The following is a 24354-nucleotide window of genomic DNA, read 5'->3' as shown; positions in this document are numbered from 1 at the left end:
GAAAATAACTTCCAGCTATGAAAGAAGTTTCTCTTCTGAAAGAGCAAATGTTAAATGAAACATTGAAATATTTTTCAAATATTTTTGCTAGGTTGCAGGTATTTATAAAAGAGCTCAATAGGAATGGTTAACGATTAGTGAATATTGAGTGAATACTAATGGAAGTGTTTTGGATGGAAAAACTATCTCTGAAAAAGTGCAAGAAAGAAAAACAGGTTCAAATAAAGTTAGAAATTATTGCCATCTTTTAAAAATACTCTGTTTATTTTAATAGCACACTATGTTCTTACATGTTCTTATATGTATGCAGGTAAGATGAATTATTTTAGGGACTGTGATTTGATGATACTTTTAAAATATATAATTTCTGTGTCTTGTGTTTCTAGTTTACAGAGGTATTATCATGTATAAATGAAAGACTCTCCAGTTCTCAAAATACTTTATGGCAAAATTTGTATGAGAGAAAGCTCTTGCACAAATGGTTAAGAATTAGGAAACTGAATGCAGGAATAAACAGCTCCTGCTCACATCAGGGGAAGTAAAACAGTTGCCCCCCCCCCCCCCACCAAAAAAAATCTATTCTGTGTTCTGTACTTTTCAACATGAATCATCTGCAAAACTGAATTTGCAAGTGCATTTGATGATACCAAAATATGCAGAACAGTAAAGATAAGACACAACAGTGAGAACCACAAATCAATCTGATGACTAAGCAACAAAGTATGGGATGAAATTCAATGTAAACAACCGGAAATTACGCATGAGAGAAAAAAATTATTTTAACTTCACATAAAGCCTGATTGATCTAGAATTGGTTATTTCCAGCCAAAAAAATTAGCTTTGAGTAGTAGTGGATAGTTCTCTGAAAATGTCAGCTAATAGCTCAGTACTATTTGAGAAAGTGAATTGAATTCTTGGAAGTATTAGGGATTAAAGTTATGCCAGTGCATAAAAGTATGCTATACTTACATTCTGAATGCAATTTTGGTCTTCCAGCTGTAGGAGGGGAGGCAGGGACAGTCAAAGGTGTGGAACAGCTGAGAAAGGCTGAACTTTTCACACTGGAAAAAGCAAAATAATTGAGGTGGTGCCATAGAGGTCCCTAAATCACTAATGGCACAGAGAGAAGGGATGGGCATTAATTTTTTGCCTTCTTTTACAGTTAAAGAACTCTGAGACAGACTGAGGATAGGTAAAAAGGCATGATTGGAGTGTGTGCAGGTTAGCTGTGGCATTCTTTGCTGCAAGATGGTGAGCATATTAAACTTTATGTGGTGTCAGGGTTCAACACCAGCTGGAATCTAAATACCATTCACTCACTTCCTCCTGGCCCCAGTGGGATGGGAAGGAGAAGCAGGAAAATAAAGGCAATAGAAGTTGTGGGTCGAGAACCCCTTAAAAATTGCAGCAAAGTAGAACAAAATAAAAGTATTAATGCTAACACTAATTGTAATAAGAGGAACAGGGGAGAGACAGAAAACCAAGAGAGACGATGCAAAATAGAATTGCCACTACCTGCTGACAGCTGCTCATCCCTTCCCTGCTGCCTCTCATCGCCTTGTGTACCTTCTCACTGCCAGAGTATGGAAAACTGAAAAGTTCTTGATTTAGGGTAAGCCCTACTCAGCAACAACCAAAAACATCAGTGTGTTATCCATGTTATACTGAATCCAGAACACAGCACTGTGCCAGCTGCTAGGGAAAAAACTAACTGTCCCAGGTGAAACCAGGACACCTAGATTCCAGAAAGCAGCTGAAAGCAAAACAACTTCTTGGAGACAAAAAAACTGTTGATGTCCCTTAAATACTGAAGAATCCCTTCTGGTCTAGAAAGCCCTTGAGGTGCAACTTTTGGATGCTGCTGGATATCTGGCAAAATAACACTTCAGGATTGCTGTAGTGTCATATTCTTCTTTAGAAGACTGTCATTGGCCAATGCTGGAGGCAGGACTCTGTTCTGTATGGACATTAGGTTTGTTTATTCTATGACCTATATGTATTTTGTCTTGTATTAGTAATTCTCTAATTTGTGAGCTTCTATATTTTTAAAATCCTCTATAAAATTTTATTGTCTTATTTTATACTAGAGAGATCTGTATTGCAAGCCGCTAATTATAACTTCTAAACTTTGTTTCTGCTCTTCTGGAAGATAAAAATCAAAAACCTGTGATGTTTTTCTTTCTCATGGCCTTCTACTGCTTACCTGACAACTCACACAATTTTTAATTCACTTTCTGTATTTTCAGATTGTCTATTACACTGTCATGCCCATTGGACTTGACCTTGTTTCCTATGGATACACAGCGCTGCAAGATGCAATTGGAAAGCTGTATGTAAATCACTCTGTCCATAAAAACAGTTCTCTTCTAGGCATGCATGAGAATCAAACAAAAATTATTAATTCTTTTTACTTCATCTCAACATTTTTAACGAATCATGAAATTGATACTTACTGGTTCCTACCAATGTACATTTCCCTATTTAAGATGGCACTATGCACTCTTAGTTTTAGCTTTTGCTGTCAACCAGAATGATAGCTGAGGCCTTTTATAAAAGCATTTACAATAAACTGAGATAAATGGAAACATATCATTTGGAAAAAAGAATGGTTTTGCCAGGTGGTTTTAACTTCCACAACCGGTGCTGCTTTGTAGGTTTTTGGGGCCAAATTTATCCCCTTGCATTGATGATACATTGGTATTGTTTCGAACCTCTTTGATACAGTACCGAAGGAAAAGTATTTGATGCCAAAGCAGTGAGATCATTCAGTATCAAACCTTTTGAAAGTGGTTTCAGGATGTGTTGTGGATGTAGTCAGGCATCTATTCCTTGTCTCCAGGTGATTTAATCTTGCAACAGGGCAGACAGGTCACATCTCTGAAGGGCTTCATGCCATGCTGGAAGTTGCAGACAAATGTTTCTGAAATCCATCTTCCTTTCCATGCCCCAAATATGCAGGTGTCTACTCAACTACAGCTTTTTCCAACAGTTTAATCCTTGGTGATCCCACTTTCATGGTAATTCTGTTTTCCTGAATAAGAATGAGCATGAAGCAGAGAGAAGGAAGGTGACCTATTCCTGTCTGCTCCTGCTGTAACGTATCAACTTGTTCAGCTCTCCAGCAGGTCTGCTGGGAAAGGGGAGGCCGGGGAAAAGAAGTCACAAGTGTGAAAAAGTAAGGTTAGCCAAAGCTGAGCAGGGTATCACAATATGGTCAAGGCTAATACTACTACTATTACTACTACTTCTTACTACTACTACTACTACTACTACTATTATTATTATTATTATTATTATTATTATTACTATTATATAATTTTAAAAGTTAGGTTTTGATTGTCAGCATTTATCTTCAGAATTTTAGTATGTCCATAGTAATTTTGTTCATCACTACTATATATGTACATTAGCTGAAGTAAGCTCTTATGGAAAACCCAAGTCAGTTTGGGATTAAACTGGAATTAGTAATACTAATAGAAATTCACTTAAGGTTTCTCAGTCCAGCAAGTCCACTTACTTTACAAGTGTTGAAAGATATGGTCATGCAAGGAGAAACTACTCATTAAAAAAATAATGTTAAGATGATATAATCAAATGTAATGAATTTGCTTCTTTGAAAAGACTTGCCACTAAACTTTCTTTTACCTTTTAATTTAGTTATCAGAAGTAAGAAGGGTACCCATGACTTCCTATCTGTTCTTCCAGTTCTTTCCCTGCTAGCCATTGGCAGTTTTACTCTTAGGTTATTTTCAAATCAATATTTTGTTTTTACTTGCTAAATTTTGAGATCAAAAAAAGGCCATCAGTTACTAAGATGTTCTCATATCCACAGTTATAATCCCCTGTTCTACGTATTCTCTACAGACACAATTTTCACTCTCCAGTAATTGTTATCATAAAGGATCTTGGCAGTTTTGTGATATGCTGTGTGTTGGAACAGGGCAAAAATGATTTTATGAATGAAACATTAAAACATTTTTTTATAGTGTATTATATTATGAAGCTTTGAAACATTGTGATTTTTATTAAATTATTGTGAATCATAAAGACATCATTTATGAACAGTTTGACTTTCTTAATCACAGCTGGTTTTCAAAAATTAAAAAGAATAATCTAATGCCTCCAGAAAAATAATGGCTCTTTAAACGTTTTTTTCAGGCTTTGAATTGCAAAATGATGCATTCCAACTCCATCTTTTTTATGTTTCCTCATCTGTGTTTCCATCTAACACACATTATCTCTGTTTGAATTAAGTTAATCTTTAATGAACAGAAGGTAGCAAAAAAATGTCTTGTAAATCATGATTCTGATTATGCATATTTAATCAATACTGCTTTATTCTTGAATATTGTGAGTCTAACTTGCAGTGCCTCTCACTTGGTGCTGCTGTATATAATAGGATTTGGGCGCTCAGAGGTTTGCTGAGGTCTTTCTGTCTGTCCTCAGTGGGTCAGGAAGGCACTGAGCTGATTTCTGTAGGACTGCGCATCTGCTCTAATTCCTGGGCAAGTATTTCCTGAATGGTAATGCTGCCTTGAATCAGGGCTTTTAGGCCAAGAAAATGAGCAGTGTGGTTGTCTTACACAAACACCAAGATTCATCATGGTAATTGAGTTGTTAAATTCTTTTGAAGTTACTCAGACTCATTAAAATTCATCTTTTTCATATTTTGCTGAAGTAGAGTATGGATGAGTATGGAGGCTTGAAAGCTGTGGAAAATACAGCTTTGCTTTCTTTGTTTGAAAAGTACACCCTGTAACAAATACCTCTTAGTCATCCTAATATTGCTGATAATGTAATGTTTCACCCACTAAGTCCCAACTTCAGCCCACATAAAAATCCAGCTGCAGATTATTTAATTTTTGTATTTATTTATTTGAGCAGGAAATAAAAAGAAAAAGACTGGAAGATATACAATACATATATGCTAGGTTTTCTTGCAGTGTTTATTGTGATTGAGGTGGATCTTTAGACAATTATTATTATTCTTTTGTCTTGCAGTTGGTTACACAACTGATGACTTACGGTTTATCTGGCAGTCTGGAGATCCTGTACAGCTAGAGAAAATTGCTCTGCCTCAGTTTGATATTAAAAAGGAGGATATTGAATATGGTAACTGTACCAAGTATTACAAAGGCACAGGTAGGTAATAAAAGTTATTTTCTTGGTAAAAAACTCTAAGCTTCCTTCAATTGCTGTTTATAGTTAATGGTTAATATTCCAGTCCATATTTTACATTTCCTGGGATAAAATACATTACTTTTAACCAATGAGTAGTTCATATAATGGTAAGTTTAATATGTGATCATTACAAACTAGTTCAAATATAGAAATATACAAGTTGAAGAAGAGATTAAATGTTTGCCTTGGCTTTACTTACAGATATCATGGTCTTATTATCACCATTTTATTTCTATGGTCCTAATACCTGTTTATGCTTGTAAATGTCCAACTTTTCTGAAAGATTGTTCGTGCAGAATCATGCCAGTTGCAGCAAAGTGGGTAAATTTTGATTTTCTGGTTAGACTTTTTTTCCATAAGTGGCTAGTACTAGAGTGTAATTCCAAATGCTTCACAAAAATCCACAAAAATGTGGATTTTTCCTTTTTCTAAATGTTCTGGAAATTCTGTCATTTTTGAAAGCTGCTTGCAATCCTCAGTCCTCTGTTTATTTATTCCTATAATTATTTTTGTAATGTTGGCACACATTTTTCCAATGTTTTCTGTACTCTGGTTTTAATGATTTACCTTTTTCACCTTGATTGATTCCTGCCTACAATTATATCCAAATGACTCACGCTGTGATAACCACAAGACCTTCTACAAGAGCAGCTGTATTTTAGTCAATGCTTTTACATCATGGGAATAAATCTGCCATTAAAACTCAGTTGGGAAGTCTGTGGTGCTGCAGCTTTTGAGGACCCTCTGAAAGTTTCCTGTTGGCTATTCACCTAAAGTGGAGGCTCTGTTGCTTGCAGTTGCTCCTGCGGTAGATTCCAAGCCTGGAGAGATCTCAAGAAATCTTAGCAGATCTCAGAGTTAAGAACTTAATTTGAAAAGATAATGAAAATAAAAGTGGGCTTTGGTTTTTAACTGCAGAATGAGTGAGATCTCATGCTAAGAACATAATTCATCCACTCTTCATGGGTGATTTATAATTCGTAAATAAGAAATTAGCTCTCTTCAGAAAAATTCTGGTTTTTTTGAAAGCATATCTAGCAGCTAGCAGTAATGGCATTCAGGATATGGCAAAACCTTTCTTAGCAGTGAGAGAAATATTTTGTTCCTATTTAAAAAATGAAATTCCTGAAAAAAATAGTCCATAAAGTAGTGAAAAACTAAAGGAATGGATCTTGCATTTCCCAAAAAAAATTCATACAATGGAAAAATTGTAAAACTTATATTCTATTGTGATTATTCTGAGGTATGCCCTAAATCTGAAATTAAATGTCTAAAAAAACTATAGATAGGAACCCTATTTTAGGAACCCTAAGTTTTTAGGAACCCTAAAGAAAAATATTCAGGAATTATACACAAAGAAAATCATTGGTATTCTCTCAAATTTCAGCAACTTGTGACCACAAATGACATGGTGCAAAATGTTCAGTAAAATATTCACATTCTGTGTATGTGTGCTTTGAACATTAAAGAAAGAACATGAGAGAACCATTTTGAAAAGTTTTCACAATTCTTTTATTGCAAATCCATTCTGTAAAGAACCTCCATTTAATCTTATAACCAAAACCAGAATTAATATTCAGTAATGTGAGTCAAATATTAAGTACGATGAAATATTTTTAAAGGCTGTTTTCAGTGCTCCATTTTTTTTTAATTTACTTGAAAATTCTTACGCTGAAGGTATTTTTTAACAGCAAATTTCACACAAGGAGATAAATAATTTTGTCAGATAATCAAGAGAAGTTTTGCATCAAGGAGCAGATTTTCAAAATTATGGCTTGTGTAGGAGTTCCCTGACAATTGTAAAACCCCTTAATCTTTACTGCCTATTTCTGTTAACTGATGTTTTATCATACCTGCCTAAATTGAAAGAGGGTCAGCAAATCTGGGCTGCTTTTGTAGCAGTACATTGAATATTTATATTTGCAAATTTCCTGTTATTCATCAATTTTATGACAGATCAAATAGGTCCTTTTGAGCTGAATGGTGAGGCAATAGATACCATACTCTGTCTGATTAAATATTATTCAAATGAAAGCATACAGAATGTATTTCCTACATAACACAAACAAATAATGATTTTGAAGGTCATCAGTCATTTAAAAACAAAACCTAAAAGTGTCTGGAATCCATTTATAAATTATAGAGGGAAAATTTTTCAGCGAAGTGATCACCGAAGATGATGGAATGAGCTATAAAATACAGTATAGTGTCTTCTACACAAGGATGTTTGTCCTTCATGTTTTCTGTTTTTGTTGTTGTGGTGTTTTTATACCCAAACAGTACTTTTACAATGTATCATTGTACAGCACTTAATTGATACAATATGGGAGGTAAATGGAGAACTTTTTGACATATTCTATCTTCTAAATAAGTATCTCACCACCTGGATAATAAACACAGTCTGATTTGAATTTTGAAGTTTTTGTAATATAACATAGAAATGCCTTTTTCTTGTGATAGAATAGTTTTTGAAGTTTTCAGGCTTTTTCCAACACTGTTGTGTTATTATTAACATAGAAATTCCAGTTCTTCTAATTGAGTGAAAATATGGACAGAAATTATTTTCTGGTTATCAGACTTCTTGATACATTTGTTATCTCCAGCAAAACATCTAGTAACTGCAACTTTGTTTCGGGTTGAATTCATCTTAAACATTGTCTGAAGTTTGTATGCTTTAGGTGTTAATTTTAAAAGATTTGATACATTCTTCCTTGTTTACAAAATTCACAGCTTTTCCAGAGTCTTTTTAAGAATGTCTTTACCAACTTTAGAAGTCATTTGTACTGACTTCCAGTACTGAGGAAGTCTCCAGTTAGTCACATTCATTCACTTCATTCCATTCTAAACCTGCTGGACTAATATTTCTTAATTCATCTTTTGCACAAATTAATGCTAAGTAGGATTTTCAGATGAGCTTAAACTAGTAGGACTGCTACACTCCATTGGTTTTGTCTGAACTGTTTCTTGAAGCCAGCATCAAGCTGGGAGTCACTTCAGCCTCCTGCTGCTTTGAAAAGTGGAAGGGTTCCTTACAGCACAAAGTGCCACACTGTAACCACACTTGGTGCTTAAGTAAATCCATGTTTTGATTTTTTTTTTCAAATTAAACTCTTTACCTTTATAAAGAAAATCAAAGCATTGAACTTTTGCTTTTAGGCAGAAAAAGACCTGGAAGATATGGATCAGAAACTCACCTGCAAAGCACATTGAACATTAATGCATTTATTTCTTTAAAGGTTATTACACTTGTGTAGAAGTAATCTTCACTTTAAGAAGACAAGTTGGATTTTACATGATGGGTGTTTATGCTCCTACTCTGCTAATTGTTGTTCTGTCCTGGCTGTCATTTTGGATCAATCCTGATGCAAGTGCTGCAAGAGTCCCACTGGGTAACCTGCATTTTCATGTGCTGTCACAATCCACTGTAGCACCATTGAGCCATTCTCAGTTGCTTTGGCTACATGACACTGGACCCTGAAAGCAACTTCACTTCCATTATCCACTCATCATTTTCACTGAACTCTGCTCATTCCAAGTCCTGTAAACTCCACCTTGGCTTTTAAGACTTCACTTGATTGTAGTTCCAGCATTTGGATGACAATCTCCACTCGTCTCCGCCTGGACAAATCTGATCCATCTATGCATAGGTGGTGCTGCAAACACTGGCAATATGCATTTTACAGGAATTTCAACATTTGGATGAGTAAGAAAGCAGGATAATAAGTAGGCTCCTAATAGCTACCTATCAGAGAAGTCTTTCTGAAGATTAGTAGAAATGATACTTGGAAAAGAGCTAGCATTCCTGTTACCTCACTGGCTTTATTTCATTAGAGACTTACTTCATGAAAGTACTTCAAGCTCATGCAGTCATGCTGCTCAGCCCAACATAGTAGGCAGGCCCTTCATTTATTATGAAATAGCAGGACACAGAGTTAATAGTAACAATATTATCTGACTTATTGGGTTGTACACAGGACTACAGCTCTGGCATGGTCTGCTGACCCCAAGAGCTCAGTGACATGCAGAGCTGTTTGACATGCATACACTGTTTGTTTATGAATGCTTCCGATACAGTAGATGGAAAGTTAGCCAGAGTGTACACTGAGGATTCAGTTCAGTATTTGCTGTATCATTCTGTTCTGAGATAACACATCTGGTTATTCTTTATTATCCCCATGGACCGAAAAAGTTTCCAGCTTTGCAGTGGTACATTGATACCACACATTTCTAAATAAAACATCATAAAATTTTGCAGTTTAAAATCACATGACCGTAAACATTTCTTTATGTGTCAGTGTTCTAAGAGCTAGTGAATTGTCCATTTGAGATTAATGCTAAATAAAATACCATATCAATCTTATTGAAATCCAAATGGGAACAGTAGCTAAAGAATGTGTTGCTTGTGATCAAGTAGAAATGAATATTTTCATAGGCCAATACAGATAGTTTCATTTTAATTTACATTTTCACATCCTCAATTACTTAAAATGGATCTGAACGAAATAATCTCCCTGTGAATGAAAAAAATTTCATGCACCATAACAAACATATTTGAGACTCCGTTTAGCCAACATTTTTTATAGACATCAATTCTATTTCATGAAGCCTCCCACTCATAAATAAAGATTTTTATCATTAGCATTCACAAAACCAAAATGAGACATTCTGAACATGGAGATTGAACTAATTTTTCCCTACATGATAGCCATTTCTAAAGTTAGCTTTTGCAAATGTAGCTCTTCATGCTACTATTTTCACAGGAGCCTGTGAGAAATCTTTCTTTGGCGTCAAGCTTGTATTTGTTTCTTGTGATATGAATCCTGTGTTGATGGTGACATTTGGAAGCCTTATTAGGGGAAATGCTTGGTGAAATCCATGATGAGTGCGGCCTTCTAACAGCCTCTGCACATATGGGCTTTTTTCATGATAAGGGCTTCATGAAATGCCCTTTATCTGGAAAGCTTCTTCTTGATCCTGGAAGCTCAAGTAGGGAATGACTGTGACCCTCAGTCACCTCCACGTTTTCATCTTTTCTCAGTGAATTGGGAACAAAGGATTTTGATTTGGTCATACAGCTTCGCTTGTCAGGAAAAACTTCCCTTTTACCTAAGGTCTGAATATCACACTTGTGAACAGCTCATTCAGAGAATTCCTCCTGCTATAGCACAGTTCAGATTTCTGGGACAATGCTATTCTAATTTAAAGGACTCCATTTTTTGGTTTAAGTATCATATTTTTCTCTTCCACCTTCCCAGAATTAGATGCACATTGTAAGATAAGTCTTTGGAAACCCCATTTCCCAACTGTGTGATGTGTGATGGGACAAGAAACCATAACAACCAGTTCAGCCTCACTTATTTGTTTCTCTGTTTATAAAATGAAGGTAATCATTATTACTAATTCATCATTAACTGCATTATCCTACCTAAGTGTTTAACTTGTTCATTAGCTGAAGGCATGTGCACTTTGTACACCTGCTGCACCGACCACATTGTGAAGTCCCATTCACTGTTGCAAAACATCATTCACTATTGTCTGTTTCAGAGGAAGAGCAAAGCCAGTGTCATTAAAGGGAAGTTTTCTTATTCAATATATTATTTTCTCTTTTTGTAGGTATTTTCTCAGTGCTCAGCTTGGCATCTGAATGTACCACTCTTGCTGCTGAACTTCCCAAAGTGTCTTATGTGAAGGCCTTAGATGTCTGGCTGATTGTTTGCCTTCTCTTTGGGTTTGCATCCCTGGTGGAATATGCTGTGGTTCAGGTAATGCTAAACAATCCAAAGAGAATTGAAGCTGAAAAAGCAAAGATTGCCAAGGCAGAGCAAGCAGAAGGGAAGGGTGGAAATGCTGCCAAGAAGAACACTGTGAATGGCACAGGGACTCCTGTTCACATCAGCACTTTACAGGTAGGAGCTGCAAAGCTTTGTATGCAAAATCAGCATTCTTCTCTATTAACCCAATTCCAGGAATATAATGTTTGTAATAATTTTAAATAGTGCTTAATCTTGGAAGGGATCAAGACAGTAAAAACATGCTGGTAACTAATGGCCAGCAACCTGACCAATTGGTCCCTAGTGATTTGGGGTCAGAAGTTCTAAGTAAAAAATTTATCTTTTAAGATCGTAGCAGCATGGTTGCTGCTTAGCTTCAGGTAAATAAAGTAGCAAGCAGCTTTACAGTTGCTGTTTTTCTCATAATAAATAGCAGCTGTCAAACTGTAACTATTCAGAAGACAGAACTCTCAGACAGTATTTGCTCAGAGCATACTCAAATAACACCCAGCTCATTGCTTTCCCTGGGATGGCCACAGCTGCACTGCATTGCATGCCTGTGAAGCCAGGAATCCAGAAGTTGAGGCAATTGTAGACAAAAGACCTGTCTGTTTGTGTCAAACAGTTTCTGCATTTCTTCCGTTGCCAGCTGGAGTTTATGTGTAAATCAGTCAGATTTCACTATATGGTTAAAGGTGACATGTACATCTTCATTCAGGCCAAAGTTTTCCATCATGTTGCTAAATTCCTGATATTTTAGAAGTCCCTGTTTATGCTCCAAGAGTTTTCAGCCATCCCAGTCCAACTGCCTTCAGTCCTAAGTGATATTTACTTGACATTTATTCTGCAGAAGAAAATATGTTATTCTACAACATGTCTAATATGAATTTGGCTTGTCCTTTCCAATGACTCAGCAATTCTGTTGTAGAAAATAAAGCTACTAGGCTAGATCCAAGTGGTATTATTGGTACACAGTGACTTCAATGTTTCTTCAAAAAAGGAGTGGTTTATGCAAGAATGGCTGAAATCCTATCTTAGTAACAAGCTGGGATTGTCCTGGCTTGACTAACTAATTGTCCCCAGTCCAGAAGAGCTGCAGGTAGCTGCAGTGTTCTGCGATACCTGCAGCTTAGTGCACTTAACTACCATAATTCTCATCTGGTAGAAGAATCTTGGGGAAATGTTTTGGTAGGCAACTAGTCTCAGCTTAGAGTAACCCCATGACTGCTTTGACTTGTGTCATGAGTAATTCCCCAAGCCTAGGCAACTTAAAAAGTGTTAAGTGTTTAGCTTGATAAATTACAAGTTTAACAAAAATTTACACTTTTTCAGTGGTGTGAACAAAACCAATTGCTAAATTACTGATTCTTGTTGATATGCATATCCTCTAAGGTACATGCCATTGTCATATCCAAGTGGAAAACAAAATTATCTGTTATCAAATATGCTGTGCTTTCATATTTTATTTTTTTTCAAGAAGGCACTGGTATACAGTGTGTTTTAAGACTTAGAAGGGGGATCATTATCCACAGAAGTTAAACAATGTTTCCCATGAGTGATGTCTAGCAGTAGGCTGAAGGTTTTTAGAATTTAGAATTGTCTGCCCTCCTCTCATAGCATCTCCCCTCCATGATCTTGAAATACCAGCCTCAGCTTTTCATGTTTGACCTGCACTTTTCAGGGTCTTCCCAGTCTTCCCAATTTGTTATGAGAGACCTTTAACATTCCAATAGCTTCTCATGATCTTTATAAAGAGATTTACAAAAAAAAATTATTTTACAAGCCATATTGGAAATAGGTATTCCGTGGTGTACAAGTTGGTCGTGTGGCTGAGTAGCTCATGGCTAATGATCCAACTTGAATTAATCCACCTGCTTTGAAACACAGCCTACCAGAGGAAATGTATCCTGGGCTGGTAATTTCTGGGAAGATGACCAGGCTGAGATAGAAAAAGGTCCCGGACCAATGAATCATTTGACATCAGGATATGGCAGGACAGTGATGCTAGATTTTATATATTTGAAAGCTATAAATCTGCCTCACTGAAAATTCCCTCTCTGAACCTGCTACTGCATAGGAGTACTTTGAAAATTCTTGGCCCTGGAAAAGCATGTACTAAAGTCCTAAATCAGAACAGGTGTAAATCTTTTGTAGCTCTGACTTCTAATCCAAAAGTAGGCCTACCTCACAAAATTGGATTGCTCCCATACAGACCTAGTAATGATCAAGTAGAGGATGCATTTGTCATATGGAAAATATGCAAAGGAGAGAAAAATTAAAGAAGCAGGTAATGGAAAAAAACTGTATGTTGAAAGGCATAAAGAATACAAAACAAAAAGAGGCCAGAGTGCTGTCCCAGAACTTCAGGAGCTGTTTCTCATCAGGGTCATGTAGGATTGTGTGGGAGGCAAGAGCAAATACTTCGCTAAATGCCTGGAAAGACTTAAGTGACTTTAGGAGAAAAGGATGACTTATAACTGCACCCCAGTAATAAGTACATGTCCCGTAGAAATGTTTAAGGATGTTCTTTTTCCACATAGGAGGTGATATTCAGGCAAAAGTGACTGAGGATGTAGCTGGAAATGTCAGCATAGCTTGGCTTGAAACAGTGGATAGACCAGATGGGACTTGAAGGCAAAAGCAACAGAAAAGACATGGAAGCAGAAAACTCCAAGTGGGGAAAAACAGAGGGCATGAATAATTCCATTTATAAGTGTTTCTCCTGGTTAAATTAAGCTCTTACATATTATGAAACATTAACTGAATGGTGCTGATACATATCTGTAAATTGTTTAGAGGGGAATCAAATTTAAAAAGAGAAGTTACTTTATTTCACTTTAAAATGGCCCTGATCCTGATGCCAAGGCAGTTTGTGTTTCCTGAGCAGCAAGTTGTGCACTTTCTGCTTTTGCAGTGTTGCAGCAGTGATGTCTCTGCAGGAGATCTGGGGAAAGGACCTGCATGTGGGGTACAGGGGAGTTGCTGCATTGAGAAAATTCTTGGTTATGAGGAGGATCAGAGGAAAGCAAGTGGGGCAATCAGGCATCCCTGGTTCCAGACTTTGTGGAACAACTTGTTTTCCTGTGCTTGCTCCATTTGTGAAAGTTAAAATGGCATCTGGTTTGGAGACTTGGCATATTTTATTTTAGTAAAAAACAACTGTAACAAAACCTCATCATGATCCCTAAAAATACAACCAGCTATTGTTCCATTTTTATGGACTAAAGGGATAAGCTTTTTAGTGTATCATAAATATTAAAAGTTTAATCTAATTCATAATTGCAGTTTAGGAGAAGAGATCCCCTATAACAGAACCTGCGAGGTTTCATTGAAAGTTTTCAGCAGAAAGCCCTTTTGTCATTGTATCAATAGTCAGTGGTCACAATCGATAATGTCCAACAGTGACAGTGAAGATGGCAAAGTGAAAAGAGTGCTCACAATTTGCCAATCACCCAAAGATGGAGAAAGGCTTCCATGGATGTATAGCTACTTCACCAGATCCTGGGAAATGGCTGATATAAAAGCTGTGTGCTGCTAGCGTACACCAACCCCTCAAGTCCAAGCTTTATGAGTCATGCTCCCTCCAACTAAAACCCTTGAAATGTCAGTGCCATTTTAAACCCAGAGGTTTATCAATATGACTGTCTGATTAAAGTCAAGTGGTCTGTCTGTCAAGATCACCCTGAATCTGTAGGGAAAAGAAGAGAAAATAAGCACTTCTGATGTGTTTTTCTAGGAGAAGCAGTGGCTATGCACTTAGAGGCAAAAAGCCATGAGAAAATACAGCTTGGCTCCCTCAGCTCATAGAGGCTGCAAGTAGATGCTGTTCTAAGCAGAGGAGAAAATTATGCAATCTGGTGATAACTGCTTGCACTGGCTTTTTATTGGGAATCCTCAGCAGGAGTTTGCATGTGTTTCCTAGCAATGAAACATCATACAGTGAGAAAAACAAGCAAAAAGGGAAATGTTTTGAAGATGAATCATTTTTTTTGCTTTCATTGCTGACGTGATTACAGTGAGAGATTGCACTGTTAACTATAACAACACCCCTCAGTTTGAAAAGTCACATTTTCATCAAGCCCATTTTTAGAAGCTGTCCCCCACAGATAATGTGCTAATGACTGGAGAGAACATTTGCTAAAAGAATGGTTCTGGCAGATGATGAATAGCACTATGCAAGTGGTGGTAATAGCTCTAATGCCAGTTATTTTTAAAAAGTGGTGCTATTGCTTGCTTTATCTTGTCAGAGCCACATCTAGGCTCTGAAACCAGAGATAGGTTGTGTTCATCTCTACTGAGTTGCAATGTACTTGACCAGTGGTGGTGACCTGTGGTGTCCTAGTCTTCCCAGTTTTTTTTTCCCTCACATGGAACTCCAGACTCAATTTTTTTATTGTAGAACCACCAAAAACCCAGCTTACATTTTACCTTGTATGCAAAACCACAGGCTGCAGCCTATTTTAATAGTTCCTGACAGCATCTCAGGTACAGAGTAGGTACTTTCTGCTCCAGTGACTCCTGTATTCATCCTTGGAGATAATTCAAACACGACTGTAAAAAGGCCCCAGGCAGTCTGCTTTGAGCAGAGGGTTGGACTAGATAATCTCCAGAGGTCCCTTCCAACCTCAGCTGTGCTGTAATACTGTGATATTTTATGCATTAATATTTTTGTCCTGTATTTTGCAAGGAATATTTGGAATGTGGTAGCATATTCCTGCTGAGCTGCACCAGAAAATATACCCAGTGTGAATACAGACTAATGCTAAATAATCACTACTTTATTGATGATCTACATCTATCATTATGGCAAGAACAAGAGAAGAGCACAAAACAAGTGCGAGAGAGATGAATAACAGAGCTTGTTAAAAACCTCCTCCTTCATCATGTATGGAAGCCCCTTCCAGAGCTGGCAGCACTGGGGACAGATGTGCATGCCAACAGGAGGGTGGGAGCACAGCAGCAAGAGGGGGTTTTGTGGCAAGGAGGATGTGCTGTGTTGGACAGGGAACACAGCATTCCAGTGGGGAAGCTCTTCAGCCTGAGGGATACGTGCTGGGCTTGAGAAGCTGCCAGTGCTGTAGCATGTTTGAAGCCTTGCTAGGAGTTATGGACAATAACTGCTCTCAAAAATGACAGGTTTTATATTGCACTTCATCCTGATGGATAAAGAGGACTTGATCACGGAATGAACAGTCAATTGAAAAGGATCTTTATTCTATTTGCACAAAACAAATTGAATCAAGTCCCTGATATTTTTGATGCTGTGAAAGGTCAGATTTCACAAATTTGGCAACTGTCTAATCTGGATGGAAGAATTTAAACAAAAAGTTTAAATGGAGCTGGTGAGCTAATAATGTTCAAACCAGAAGTAAAGCTACACTAATTTAAGAAAAACCACAAAACCTAACAAATAGCACAATTGAAAACAATCATTCAAGCATTTCTCTTTTCTCCTCACTGGCAAATGGGAGGTCATAGCAATTAATATAAGCTGAACTCAATAAAATAATTGTGTAAGTAAGAAAAGAGATATATGCTTAGCATAACTGAGGGCAATAGGAAGTTACTTTGCATATACAGCAAGAATAAAAAACCTTGCAAGATGAATAATGGTACTATACTAGGTAGAGGTAGAGGTGCTATAAGTATCAAGAATTAACTGAAAAGAGAAAAGCATTGAACAAATACTCTGCTCTATGTCTGGGGAAAAGCCAAATATATTCAATGTGTGGATGAAATAGCTCTCATTCACAGTAGCTGATGAGAATATTAAACAATATCTATTAAAGTTAGACATTTTACAATTAAGATTTCAGCTTAAGTTGCATCTAGAATTTTTTTACAGAGCTGGTCTGTGAGTGCTGTGGAACATTAATGTTGATTTTTAATAAATCCTTTAACTCTGGGAGGGTTTCAAAATACAGCGAGAAGCTAACTTTGTGCCAGTACTTTTAAAGCTAAGTGGCATAACATGAATAATTATAAGCCTGACATCAATCAGTGGAGAATATTGCATAGCTTACAGGACTCTTGACTAATAATTATTGTTTGTAAGTATTAATTATCTTTAATATTACTCATAATTCAGCCTCATGTTAGCTAATAAATGGGCCAGTGAAATTAAAGTTGATCTGTTTATTGATTAAATCAAACTGAATATAACTTTTTGAGTATTATCAATTAGGTTGACAGAGGTAATGATGTGAAGGTAAGAAACTCTTTAGGAACATTTTTCTTGGCTTCATGTGTCAGCCTGGTTACATCATCTGTATTATGCAAAATCAAGTTTAGATTTGTTACCATCTCTGTGTACCAGCAGTTAATCAGACTAACTATAGTCAGGCCTCGTGTCTGAACATTGAAGCCAAATGAATTCAGATTAGACATAAGGTACATATGTTTCTGAGGAACAAAGTCATGGAAAAAATTCTCCATCCTGGATGTTTTTAAAGGAAAATCTAGTGTAACTAGTTTGGGCAGTGAATGTGGAAAGTGAGGAGGAGCACCAGAAGCAGCAGAGGCAGAATTGGGGAGTTAGTTGCTCCTACCTGCCAGTCTGCATGCATAGGCAGCACTTATTCTTTCATCTCTTTCCCCATTTTCTTCTCACATTATTCCCCTAATTCTGCAACCAAAGGCATTCTGCAGAGGCGCACGTGCTGCAGCTCTGGAGCAGCAGCAGGTGCTGAGCTTGGCAGTGAGCACCAGTCAGCCTGAATTATTTAAAAGGTGAGAAAGGATATCACAAGGGGCCTTATGGATTCTAGGAGGCATTTTTAGGTACTTCTGAGCTATTCATAAAAAAACAGGTGGTCTGTCCATCCTCGCAAACCTAGACAAGGTGGTCCAATCCTGGAAGAAACAGGGAACTAGGTCTGTGTTTTGGGCCAAGCCCCAAGAACTGTCACCTTCCTGTGGTCTCCTTGCTCCCTCCCAAATCCATTGCAGAGAGACAAGGAGTCGCTGCCCAGCTCCCTGGGAATGCAGGGTGTCCCTACACTACCCCAGAAGCCTTCTCTTCCCAAACAGCTGCTCCCCATCCCCTGCTGGGGAAAAGCCATAAATCTGATTCCTGTGGGTTGGGTCTGGCCCACAGGTCATGGTGCTGGGCAGGATAAGGCAAGTGACATCAAATATTTTGTGTCAGGATGAAGTCAAAAGGATATAACATTGAACATTTTACTTTTCTTTACACATCTTCAGTGTAGTACTCTAAAATCAAGCCCTACAATATTTTTTGCACAGAAGAAGTTCCTGTAGCCTTTGGTAAGTTCTTTGTGCAGTAAATGTGGAAAGTGAGGAGGAGCAGAGTTTGTTACACTTCTAGCACAAACCAAGGCAAAATTAATAAAAAGGAGATAATCATATATACTTTATATTATCTAACATTGTTTAGAGGAATTTAGAGTGGAGTGAATTTAGATTAAAACAACAGAAACACTGGAGAGGTGAAGAGATATATGAGAAAAAATTTAAAAATATGTTTATGCAGCAGCTGAGTGCAGTAAATAGAAGAATGTCAGATTTCTAAAGCCAAAGAAAGAGATTAAATTATTTTCAAAAGTAACATATACTTATTAAAGGAAAATTTGGGCCAGATTGCTCATACAAGGAAAATTGTGTCACCCTGATAAATCAGTACTCCAGCTGACACTGGCCTAAGCAGAGCTCTGTGTGAACATGCTGTGAACAGTTCTCTGCTTATAAGGCAGAGGTGACCTAGAATCCACTCTCAGTCCTGAATGGGAATGAGAACCGACTTGTAACAGCCTTTAGGAGAGCACTTTAGATACTGCAGTTGGAACAGGAATATTCTCTGATATAAATGAGAGAATTTAGGCTACAATTAGTGTCACTGAATTTTTACAATGTGTTACTGGTAGTATGAGGAATGGACTAGAAGTTTTCAAATCCAAAAGGAGGCCTATAATTTTATACATGATCCTATTTCTTGTAGTGCTCTTACTAAATCTTGCTAGTTTTGACCATGGAAAAAATCTAATATTCCTATGACTCTTCAGTTAACATGCACCCCAGTCCTGCAAGCTCATTTTTCACTGCACAAGGGTCTGCTTTATATCTTCATTACCTATGTCATTGGATATGATCTGATTGGAAGGAATGTCTCAGATTGATGAATAATAGCATCCTGTCACCTAGGGTCATATAATCATGTTTATCTGTATCTTAGTCACCACCTTACTAGACAGTTTGCCCCTACTACTCCAGTAATGAACACTGTCTTAGGCTGTCAGGTTTTTGAGGACTGGGAGACAGTTGCAAGAGATTTGTATGTATAGTTTTGTCCTGCCATCAGGGAACACCTGTCTTGTTTTTCTTCTTTATAACCTGGAATCTTGATTTTGTGATGGTTTAGAAATGGTATTCTCCAATTTAGTACTCCCACAAAAACCACGCACTGCTGCATCTCCTTGCTCCAAGTGGAGGCACAAAAGGTAAAGATCATGGTTTGAGATAAGAAAAATTTACTGAAAATGAGATAAGAAAATGAGCAGTTAACAGCAATAATATTAACAACAAAAGGTGTAAGAAAATAAATTATTCACACAGAAAAATTCCCTGGCAATAGGCAATACCGGATGGCTCCCTTTGCACGTTTTGTCAACTAGAAGAAAAGTCTTTGTGCCAGAAGAGAATCCCTTTCCCCAGCCCTGGCAATGACATGAGGTGATATAGAATAACCTCTGTGCCCTGGCCATGCCTCTTCCTGGCTACTGCAAAAATTAACCCTCTCCTGGCTGGAGCCAGGACAAACCTGCACCTCTGTTTAATGCATCAATTTCAAAATGTACTACTTTCATGAGAAAAAGAACTCTGGAAGATTTGGGAAGTTGAATCCACTTTTTTCAGAAGAAATAATGCCATGCTTCTTTCCCACCTTGCACTAGAATCAGTTTTGTCAATAATGGGAATAAAAGCCCCAATCAAAGTTTAAGTCTCTTCCTGACTGCTTCCGTTCTTTCTACGCAGGATAAGTGTCATTATCATAGAGAAGCTAGTAATATTCTTCAGAATATTTTTGATTCTTCCATAAACCTGGCACTGTATTTTATGACACTATTATTATTATTTTAGTAATTACAAAGTATGACTATGCAAATATCCCAAACTATCAGCCAAAAACTGCAGAAAACCAGAGGTGGAGAGAGCTGAGGGTAAAATACCTCAGGTCTTTGTGGAGGAGAGACAGGCTAATGGGTAAAAGGGACAGGCAGCTTTTGAATTGTTGAGTTTTAGTGGACCAATGGCTCCAGGAAGCCTTACTGAAACATTCATTTATGTCAGTTGCCCATGGGTATAGCCTGAAAACTAGCAGTTTTTCTACTAATGCTAAGGTTATATATGTGAACAAATTTATAGTCTGTATTCTTCTCTCGGCTTTCCTGAGTAGTCCAACTGAAGTGAAAGTTTGGGAGAGGTTTATGCAAGTCACAAAGCACAGTGCCTTGCAAGTAGTCTCTAAATCACTTCAAGCTCCCTGAACAGTGTGTTGGTTCTCCTAGAGATATGTTGAATCTGAAATAAAATTTTTATAAAATCCAAGGAAGGGAATATAGGAACCTTTTTTCCCCACAGAAAAAAATTATTGCTTGATCCCCAAGAGCACTAAAGGAGCTATAGGAAACACAGGAATCCTGTTGTTGGATTTAGATTTCCCAGTTAAAGACTTTGGCACTGCTGAGAATAGTGTTACATCTGTGTTCCCTGTTTTTAGAGAGGCACTAAACTCCACAGGTACAATGCAAGATGGTCACCCTAGGATGAGGTATAAGATCCTGACCTGATAACTCTTTAGAACCAGAACAAACTGAAAATAATTGCATCAAACATTGAATTTTAGGGCTAATTCTGACTATGGGTTTCAGAGCTTAAAAAAAATGCAAGTAATGAATAGTATCAGGTCTGCAGGTTCATCAGCACAGAATCAATATCCAAAAATACTCCCCACAAAAATATTCTCTCCCCTTCTATCATCTTAAAATGAAGGAGTCTAACTATAGCAGATTGCAGAGCATGAGGCATGCTGTGCATGAAAAATTACACAATTATGAATGTTTGGATTAGTTGATATGATTGACTGATCATCTTTAAGTACTTTATAACATAACCATTCCACAAATTAGTCTGATGTAATGTGTCCCTATCAACAAGTAATTTTCTGTATGTTTGTTTGTAGCAGCTGCATGAAGTTTGCTAATGAGTTGTGGTGAGTCGATCATGATTCCCCTCACTCTTTATTTCATAGGTTGGTGAGACCCGATGCAAAAAAGTTTGCACTTCGAAATCTGATCTGAGATCCAATGATTTCAGCATCGTTGGAAGCTTGCCAAGGGATTTTGAATTATCAAATTATGACTGTTATGGGAAGCCCATTGAAGTCAACAATGGGCTCGGGAAATCTCAAGCCAAGAACAACAAGAAGCCTCCTCCTCCCAAGCCTGTCATTCCATCAGCAGCAAAGAGAATCGATCTTTATGCAAGAGCACTGTTTCCTTTTTGCTTCTTGTTCTTCAACGTCATATACTGGTCCATATATTTATGATAAATCTTTTATTTTTTTTCATATGTGTAAAATATAGCCCATTTCATTATCCCTTCCCAGTCATGAAGGCCACTGTGTGAAATTATTTGCATTTGCAAAGCAATATGTTGCATCTTGATGCCGTGCGATTGTACTGAACATATGGCATCTGAAATTTGAATGAAAGCATGACACTGCAATGTCTGTGCTCTGACCAACTTTGTATATAAATGTACAGCATACATCCTGCTTTAGGAATATATATGAAGGACGATGCCTACTACATTATAAAGCTGAATAACGCTCTTCTGTTATTAGTAACATACAGAAATTTAAAGTGTTTCTGACAATGAAACTGATGTGCACGTTGAGTATTATTAAAATCAGTATTCTAGTATATGTAGTATTTAACAGCTTTTCTGCTGGTTTCCAGAGGAAAGAGAAACACCCACCAAACATCTTGTTCATGTATAATTTCAGCTGGCACTGTTGAAGAAAAAGCTAAGGTGTAATTATTATTATTATTTAGGCTTTGTAAGTGAAGGCAGCATCAAGTAAGCAGATCTTGTCTTTGTGGAGAAATAAAGATCAGAGAACTACTAATTTTGTAAAATCAGCTCATTTAGGAAAAAAACCCCAACAACTGTGTCCATGAAGCAGGCACAGTTAAGTGTGTTAGAATATGCTGGCAATAAAACATCGGGACAAATTTTAACTGCTGTTTCTTTAGGCACAAACTAGATACAATGTATAAAAAACAAACAAGCCACTTTGTAGACTAAAGGTATCAAGAGATTTGGAGAGGCATCACAAGATGCAGCTCAGTATCAGGTTTGTTATACATTTTTACATTAGTTTGTCCTCTGGCTCAGCGTCTGTAGCATCTGGCAAGCCTGCAGTATGTAAGTCACAATTTTTTTTGTTGTTGCATTGGACACGTCTTACTTGATTTGTTCTGTTTATCCCCTTGAAAGTTTTCATTTTAAACAAACCAATTATCAAGACAAAATCCCATTTTCACCAATGATGATACCTTTTCTTGTTTGCGTACTAGCTAGCACGTAGCCACCAGTAGGAGTGAAAACGTGTCCTAAGGTCTAAGGGGCTGAGATCTCATAAGCCCTGGTGTGCCTGTGTGTTAATTAATGGCTGCCCTCACCAAATCATTGATCTGGCTGCTACATTTTGGAGAATAAGGTCCTATGCATGAAATAATTCTGATAGGAGACAGCTTTCCATTTCCCAGAGGAAATTCTATGGCATGGAGACTACCTTAATGTGAGCTCCTTGGTGTGCAGAGGGCAGGGCCTTGGGTCTCCTGTGGATGCCAGGGTACATCCCCTCGTGAGGGCAAGTCATGAGAAGAAATGTGGCCAAAAGAAAGCTGCATGCAGGTAGGCATGTGAGTAGAGTGTATCTGCTGAGAGCAGGGACTTGGCCTCAGCCCATGAGAGCGTGCCATGCACGTGTTTGCTGGGGAGATAGGGCACCACAGCTAGTTACAGTATGAAAATAAGGCACCTCTCACTAACTTTGTAATTCATAAAAGGAAATCTGGACTGTTGGCCACTCACAGGCTAGGAAGGGACTGATTTAAATATATGAAGCTTCCATAGTGTGGAAACAAGCGATCCCACTTACTGTGCTACATTTCTGGCATGTCCAGGATGTGCTGAGCTAAGGTAGGACACAAGGGAACCATTGGATTACTTGGGTGTTGCCCACAAGGTGAATGTTGTCCACATACAATGATCCTGCACAACTAAAAGGTCCAAAGTGGGAATGTAAGAAGAGGAATGGCATGTCACACTGGCTCCACTGGATATCTGGTGAACCTGCACACCCAGAGCTTTTTGAAGCCACTGCTGCTTTGTGATCAGCGGGCTGGCTGCAGCAACTCATGTTTGGGTTGAAGAGATCTGCTCTTCATAGTATGGTCACACACACTCCACCAGCTGCCTGGCCACTGTCTCATGGGGGTCTCACGTTTTGGGTTTCGTTCTGATCCAAAGAAATGGAAGGCAAATCCCAGATGTTATTGAGCTGTGTGGAATGGGGGCTGAGGGAAGTGATATCTCTAAGGTCTAGTTCAAAGTTTTAATATTTCGGTTAGTTGAAGGTAATTGCAGAATTGTCAGAGACTCTAAGAAGCAATAAGGATAAATGAAAGAGAAGAAGGATGGGAGGGGGAACTTTTATATATACAGAATGGTATATTTATAGACATTATTTATTCTCATACTTGTATTTTTTCTTACAGTACTGGAAGGCAAAAAAATAATTACCTTGTGTTGGAAATTATATGAATTTTGGAAGATAACTTTCTTGTTAGAACTCTTATTAAATTATTTATCTGTAATTAATGTCCACATTCTATCTGTAAAATCTCAATTATAGATTTTATTGTTAAATTAATCTTTGTTCCTTCTTGCTTTCCTGCTTACTTGATGGCTTTTGTGTTTTATCATAAAACACTTAATCAATAATACACTGTAATTGCTTTCCAACTCACACAAAGGGAAGCAAAAGGAATGCATATTGTTCAGATAAAGAGTGTTTGTTCATTACAGCACAAAAACTAAGGCCAGAAGTGAAGTTTAACAGCAAATTTGAAACTAAATTTAAAATGAAACCAAGCATCAGCTATAAAGTATTAATTTTCTTTTTACTTATACTAGATAATATTGCAGTATTTGTATTACCCTGGAATATATTAGCTTGTCCTACTGAGCAGTAATAATTGATTTCTTTTATTTTTCTTCTTTCTGCTAAAGGTCGTCAAGAGTTTTGCACACCATCTCACATTGTGGTCCACCAGCACCCTCTAGTTGTAAAATTAAGCCTGTTGACCGATTTCCA

At 37.4% G+C, this 24354-nt stretch overlaps 1 protein-coding gene across 3 annotated transcripts in view; it reads left to right on the top strand.

Annotated features, from left to right (window-relative positions):
* Positions 1-23910, top strand: part of GLRB (glycine receptor beta) — a 47200-nt gene extending 23290 nt beyond the window's left edge. Inside the window, exons 6-10 of one of the 3 annotated variants that reach the window (XM_030947912.1) lie at positions 2247-2329; positions 5002-5142; positions 8418-8570; positions 10795-11087; positions 21220-23910. In XM_030947912.1, coding sequence (XP_030803772.1) covers positions 2247-2329; positions 5002-5142; positions 8418-8570; positions 10795-11087; positions 21220-21516 — 967 coding nt within the window. In that variant the 3' untranslated portion in view covers positions 21517-23910. The remainder of the gene's footprint in view (positions 1-2246; positions 2330-5001; positions 5143-8417; positions 8571-10794; positions 11088-21219) is intronic. The other 2 variants (XM_030947913.1, XM_030947914.1) reach the window with 2 other exon arrangements.
* The last annotated feature ends 444 nt before the right edge of the window (positions 23911-24354 follow it).

This window comes from Camarhynchus parvulus, chromosome 4 (assembly GCF_901933205.1).
Source record: "Camarhynchus parvulus chromosome 4, STF_HiC, whole genome shotgun sequence".
Taxonomy (NCBI): domain Eukaryota; kingdom Metazoa; phylum Chordata; class Aves; order Passeriformes; family Thraupidae; genus Camarhynchus; species Camarhynchus parvulus.
This window is presented reverse-complemented; position numbering and strand designations above follow the sequence as displayed.